The sequence below is a fragment of the Eucalyptus grandis genome, chromosome 7 (assembly GCF_016545825.1).
Source record: "Eucalyptus grandis isolate ANBG69807.140 chromosome 7, ASM1654582v1, whole genome shotgun sequence".
NCBI lineage: Eukaryota > Viridiplantae > Streptophyta > Magnoliopsida > Myrtales > Myrtaceae > Eucalyptus > Eucalyptus grandis.
This window is the reverse complement of record NC_052618.1, coordinates 15416368-15423442: the sequence shown is the minus strand read 5'-3', so window position 1 is coordinate 15423442 and position 7075 is coordinate 15416368. Positions and strand designations below refer to the sequence as shown.

The window sequence follows — 7075 nt, the reverse complement described above, 5'->3', positions numbered from 1 at the left end:
TCAGACTCGAGAATTTGACCAGGAAGCGACCTTTCGACCGAGCTAGTCTGCAAGGTTCATTACGGCACAATTAAAATCGATTAAAGATTGGAGATAGGTCGACTCGACGAGAGGCATGTGATCAGGTGTGGGTGATTCCACCAGATCGCACCATTCTTGTCGATTGGCACTAGACCGACTTTTCTATCGATTGGGTACCCTGTGTTCGTATTTGAAACCTTGAGATTACCTCGACAACCGAAAGTCGCCAATGTTTCAAAGATGTACATTGTGGCTTGAGATGATCAACCACAGTCGATGCATGAAAATTTCTAAAGGCTACCCGGTAGATTGGGCCGCGCTAGTATCGTGCCAAAGTGAAATTAACCGTGGAATTGAGATCGAATTCAGAAATTGGAAGTCGGGTGTGTCACAAATCATTTCAAGATCATTGAATCATCTTTGGAAGATTTTTCATGCAAGCCGAGCGTTTTAGCAAAATAATCAAGAAATGGCTAATTTGACCCGAGAAATAGTAGGCTCGTCTTTGGTTGTGCTTTTGGGACTTAAGTTGGTTTTATGGTCAAGTGATTATGTGAATTGAAACGTGGTGACATTGGATTAATTTTATGGACTTCAATTTAATTTAATTGAAAGAGAATTGATGAGAATTGAAGAAAGTGAATGTGCAAGAATTGGACCCCGGCGGAAAATGGAATTGAACCCATTGGAATAAGGTTGTGGGAGTTTTGAGTGAGTGGAGTATGACATCATGGATGATGTCATGGTGGGCCATTTTGTTGGATTAAAAGAAAGAGAAAAAGAGAAAAGAAAAAGGGTCCCATCTCTCTCTCTCTTCCTTCTCTCTCCTCCCTCTCTCTATTCGGTTGTCTCTCTCCTCCCTCTCCCTACCGTGCGACTTCTTCAGCCTCTCTTCATCTTCTTCTTTGAAGCCCAGAAACTGCAGAAGGGAAGCTGCTCGTCGCCTGGAGCAGCAACGCCGCCCGTTGCCGTCCTCGCCGTCGCTCGCTCGTGGAAGCCAGCCGGAACCAGCTGCTGCCGTCGCGCCTCCCTAGCTCGTCGGGTCGCTACTCCGCCTGGATCTGCTCGTCCAAGCCGTCGTGCAAGATGGGCCGGCCACCGTTGGAGCCAGCAAGGGCTGCCGGAGCCGTCGCCCAGCCAGCTCGCCGTCTTGTGCACCGCCACGGCTCTGCCTGCCTCCGTCTTCCTCTCACCGTCGTCCCTGCTGTTCCGCGAGTCCAGAAGCGATTTCAGATCTGGTGGAGCTCCACCGGAGCCGTCCAGCTCACCTCCGGCCACCGTGAAGCCCCGCCTAAGTCCGGTTAAGCTCCTCCGCCCATTCCCGACCCCAACCGGCGCCGGATCTGGCCTCTCTCAACCTTGAACCGCCGCGGACAGCAGCTGCAGAAAATGGGTATGGCAGCCCCTTCTTGGCCCGTTTTGGCCGCCTTCCCGAGCCCGGATGCTCGGCCCGCTTTGAGGAAAGTCGATCCTCGCGTCGTCCTCGTCGTTTTGGTTCGCTCGGCTCGCTAATCCGGTGAGTTTAACTCACTAAACCTCGCTTAGAGGGTTAATTATGCTTTAGGTGTGCTTAGTTTATGTTAAGTGTGATTAGGTGGTTAGTTTGATTTATTTAAGGGTGGTTTATATTAATGTGTTTAATTAGCTTAAATTGTGTTTAAATTAAAGTTAAGTGGGTGTTTATATTAATATAAACCTTGATGTGACAAAAATGAATTTACTTTTGATTTATTTAAATATCTCGAAATTATTGAATAATTAAATAATATTTTAATATTCGAAATTATTAAAATATTATTATTTAATTATTTTCGGAATAAATATAATTATTTATTAAATTCCGCAAATTTTGGTCGGGACCCTAAATTCTCAGAATTTCGTACCGGTCGCTACGGTACATTCGGATTTTGAAATTGATGATTGGATATTTTAAATTGAGTGTGGATCGTGAAAAATATGGATATTATTATTATATTAATTTTCGGAATAAATTTAATTATTTAATAAATTCTGAAAATTATTTGGGAACCTTATTTACTCAGAATTTCGTGCCGATCGCTTTGCTGTGCATTTAGAATTTGATATTGATGATTGGTTGTGGCGAATTGAGTGTGATTGCGATATATATGGATTCTTTGTAAATTTCTAAGTGTGGGAATTGAGGAGAGATGAGGTCGTGAATATGCCACCTATTAGAGGTCGCGCCCAGTGGGGCCGTTTTATGCCACCTATTAGAGGTCGCGCCCGATGGGGCCGTGATATGCCACCTGATAAAGGTCGCGCCCAGTGGGGCCGTTTTATGCCACCTATTAGAGGTCGCGCCCGATGGGGCCGTGATATGCCACCGATAAAGGTCGCGCCGGTGGGGCCGTTTTATGCCACCTATTAGAGGTCGCGCCCAATGGGGCCGTGAATTGCCACCTGTTAAAGGTCGCGCCGAGTAGGGCCGTAGTTGAGAGCAATGATTGATTTGCTAGAATGACATGAAATCGGCCGAGTCGATTGATCGCTGAGACGATCCAAGTGGTTGAATTGTTTTGATAATGTGATTGAGCCACGGTTGTTTGGTTATCATAATTGCACGTGGTTGGTTTATATAAATTGTGCTAACCTGCAGATGAAGGCTGAGGCGAGGTAAGTCTTCTGTGTGATGTGGCTAGGCCACCCGGGGCGTATTTTCTTTCTAATAGGGGTTTAGGGGGTTGAACTTGCACGAGACGTGGTCTCGGTGGTTATTGAATAACCATTTCAGGTCCCCGATGGACGGAGCGCAGATAGCTTTGGTTGGCCTTGAAGAGTTGGAGAAGTGAAGTCATAAGGATTGGAGATCGTGTACGTCTTGTAGGTCGTAGGATAATCTCTTTTTAAGAGCCAGTCTTTTGTAGACTTTTGGCCGTAGACCTCTGTTTGTAATTTCGTTGATTTACGAAAGTGTTATGTTGTGATTTTGTTTCCTGCTTTTCTATCCCAAGTTAAATGTTGTCAGGGGATTTGTTTCGCTTCCGCATGCGTAAAGAAATGAATGGGTCGGCGACATATCCTGGGATGTCGCATTCAAGATCGACCGTAGTGGGATGTGCGCGCGCTCGAGGTTCGGGGCGTGACAGTGTACATCAAATCCAAAAAAGTGAAAGACACACACTTGCAGAATTTCAACAGTTGAAGCATGGACAGTTTAATAAAACAATTAGAGCATGCCTATTTTTATGTGTGAGTGTCGACAGGTCTTCATGCAATGTGGGTTCAATGTATTTATCTATTTAATACAAGATGCATTAAAAGGAGAAATTGACTTTGAAGACCCAGTTCCACTTTTACTCCTGGTTTTATAAAATCGAAAATTCACAATGAGGAATTAATGTTAGTCCCTCATTAAACATATATAATGCAATTCATGCTTTGCAGGGTATTAATCATGAAAATTACTTATTTTGGGAATTATGGAAGCATTCCCTACAATATGAATATTGGACCTTTTGTTCAATAGCAGCACATGGACAATTGTAGCTATATCTCTTTGGTTCTCAAAATTCTAAAACTCTTGGAAAGAATAAAACTTATCTTGGAGAGTAGATTTTCAAGAATATGAACCCATCAACAAATCATATCAGTAAATCACCTTTATTTAAGAGTTTAAATCAATAAATTATAAGTCTAGTAAATTTATTAACTGCTCAATCCCTCTTCAATTACCTGATAGGGAATTTTTCTCTATGGTACTCTCACACTTGTATATTAATGAATACCCAACATGGATGATGACAACCCAACAATACTCTTCCCAATGCTAAAGATATGTAGATAGTGAAAATGACACTTTACCAAACACTCAACACAAACCCATTATTTCACAAAGAAAAATAACGCGCACACCACCTGTGTAAAGAAAAAATTTACACAAACTGTCTATTTGCCCTTAACTGTGTCATGATATCATATTAATGGTATACAAAACTACCTGTGTAAAACTTTCTTACGGTACTATATGCTATGACCACTCTTTCATAAATTGACATCGTATCTATAAGATTCCTTTTTTTTTAGAAAGTACATCACTTCATTGATGGAAGCATGTCATATAATACAATAGGCATGAGGAGCGCAACATCACTATGCTAGTCTTACTCAAAATTAAGGAAAAATATTAGCTACACAAGTTGTGCTAGCACCACAAAGTAGATGCCCATCTATTAAGCGACTGTCCACGAATGGCCCATTTGTCAAATTTTTCTCTCCTTGTCTCTTTCCTCTTGCAAACTCACACCTCCATTTCTCTTCTTCTTTGCCGTTTCTCCCTTCTTTTTTATTTTCTTTTTTTCACTTTCTTTTCCTTCCACAACTTGTGCAGTTAATATTTTCTCACACAAATGGCCTCATATGCCCTTAATTTACTCTTAATATCCGATCAATGGTGTACAAAACTACATGCCTAGAACTTTTTCTCACATTACTAGTGTATGCAGTGGGCGCTCTTTCATAAATTGACATTTGTATCTATAAGATTCCCTTTTTTGGAAAGTACATCACTTTATTAATGGAAGCATATCATATAAAACAGCAGGCACAAGCAGCGCAACACCACTGCGCTAGTCCTACTTAAAACCAGGGGCTCAAAAACTAAGCTTCATATACTCATATCCATGGATGAGACTAGAACTTGCTTTTCAGCGTGAGCTCATGCTGAATCAACTTCGAGAAAACATCCATGGCATTGCTAGTAAGCCCCAAGGACACAACCAAGTCATCACTCTCCTGCTCCGGGAAGTGACAAAGATGACGTTGTCGGGGACCGTCGCCGGCGCCACCCGGAATGGCCTCCCGAACCCGAAATCCATCTTGTAGAGAGGGAGTTGGCTCCATTTGCTGATGCAGCAAGAGTTGCCCTCGCAATCAACAAGGACTCGGTTCAGCTCGATGTGGTCGATGGCCGACCTTATGTAACTCTCGGTGACGGATGCAAGGGCCTCATGCACGGTCCGGACAGCGAACGAGAAGGGTTTGAGGGTCAATTCGCCGGCGCTGCACTCAAGACGGGACAAAGCGATGCCGTTCCCGCAGTAGCCACTCGGCGGCGGGGATCAAACTTGGGGCGGCTGTCAACCTGCAATGAGAAGCTTAGTCGTCTCGTGATGACCAATTCCGAGAGCTTTGGTTCGCGAGATCCACATGAGCGCTGATATGATTTCGAAGGTCGTCGGGACTAGGGAAGAGCCATTCAGGTTGCAATTCTTGCCGCTTTCTTGAGCTGAATGAGAGTGTGTGGCTTGAAAGCGAACGATCTCGTAAACGAGGGGCTTGGTTTCGGGGTCGACCATGAGTCCATGCTGCCGGTCTCTTGGAGCATACTCGTGGTGGGGGAGATCGATGCGCGGAGGTTGCCTCGGGCACAACACCGATCGATCAAGAAAGGGAAGAACTGATGGTGGCTTGGCTTGAGCCAGGTCGTTCCAGCAAGCTATGAAGTCCGTGAGGGCTTTCCCGTCGACAAGGACGTGATTCACAACGATGCCGACGACGATCCCTCCACACTTGAACGTCGTCACCTGGATTTCATGATAAACTGTAAGTGGATAACTACTCATGTGTATGTCAATCTTGGAAAGTGTAAATTCCCTTGCACGAGTCCAGAAGAACATGCTGCTTCGCAAGCAGTTGAATGATAAAAAGAAAAAGCAGTGCAAAAACGATCTTTTTTTGTTAGATAAATTGTTCAAAATCACTATGTTGCTCCTTCTATCTTGTCCCAAAAGAAAAATCTCGCACAAAGTAGCCATAATTCTCGTACAATCTGTCTAATATATGATTCATCGATGAACTAATGCAGGGGAACGCCAGAATCAGCACGACCAACATGTTCTAGAGTATTTACCTGCACCGAAAGCAAAGGTACTTCCAATATGGTCGGGGCTCCATCGCTGTGCTTCACGAGTTTTCGCAGCATGGCGGGATTGATGGTGCTAATATCGCCCAGTGCTGTGATGTCATCCTCCGATGTCGCTTCGACGAATGGGACACCTTCTCCAGTGCATCTCACTTTGCCATCCTCCCGTCGATCCCCATGACAAGTCTGCCCGCGAATGGATAGAACTCAACCAATGCCTTGGCCAGTGACTCTCTGATTGTCTCAATTGCGGCGAAACACCTTCCTCTCCCTTGGCCATTGAAGGCGAACACGATCTCAATCGCGACCGGGAAGGTCTGGTCGAGGTTTGAGAGAGGGTAGAGCCCGCCAAACGTTTCCCTCGCTGGAGAAACATGAACTGCGTTCGCGATCTTCACATCAAGCTTTAGCATAGCTCTAGTGTTTCTCAGCTTCTCATTTCCTGCTTCTTTGCACAGAATAATCGAAGCTATATTTATATATCCGCAGGCTTTGGCGATACCATGGTAAATGTACGACTTGCTAATTGCTACAAACAATCCTGACCGTAATAAAACGGTAAATTACAATATCAATTAATATAGTCCATATTAGGAAAACTCTTACACTGATCAGTCATATACGAAATTGACTAGCCATATTTGTTTATATTGGTTGCATGAAAAATTACATGATCTTGTCAATTAAATGTAAATATATTATTATATAATTGAATAAATGCATATTAAATTCAAAATGTGCATGCTACGAACCGTTCTTGCTTTCATCCTCAAATGACACAAACGTCCCTTTGAGAATTGTGGTACCCATCCCGTGGATAATAATTATGAAACATTAAGAAAATTAACCGATTAACCAACATAAAATATTCTTATTATTAGTAACAATCTATATCTATAGATTATCATTAATGATGAAAATATTTTCATCACATTCATTATGCTAAGTGATACAAGCGATCATTTTAAGAAATTTTTTCTTTTAAAAGTGTTGATAACCCGATCGTAATAAAACGGTAAATTACAATATCAATTAATATAGTCCACATTAAGAAATCTCTTACATTGATAAGTTATATATGAAATTGACCAGCCATATTTGTTTATATTGGTTGCATGAAAAATTACATGATCTTGTCAATTAAATGTAAATATATTATTATATATTTGAATA

The 7075-nt window shown here is 42.7% G+C and overlaps 1 protein-coding gene across 1 annotated transcript; it reads right to left on the bottom strand.

The window, feature by feature from the left end:
• Positions 1–5081: 5081 nt before the first annotated feature.
• On the bottom strand, positions 5082–6365 carry LOC120296360 (fatty alcohol:caffeoyl-CoA acyltransferase-like). The gene is made up of 2 exons (XM_039318249.1): positions 5891–6365; positions 5082–5564 (listed from the first exon to the last, which is right to left on the bottom strand). The coding sequence occupies exons 1-2, from the start codon at positions 5960–5962 to the stop codon at positions 5118–5120; spliced, it is 519 nt and encodes a 172-aa protein (XP_039174183.1). The 5' UTR covers positions 5963–6365; the 3' UTR covers positions 5082–5117.
• Positions 6366–7075: the final 710 nt, after the last annotated feature.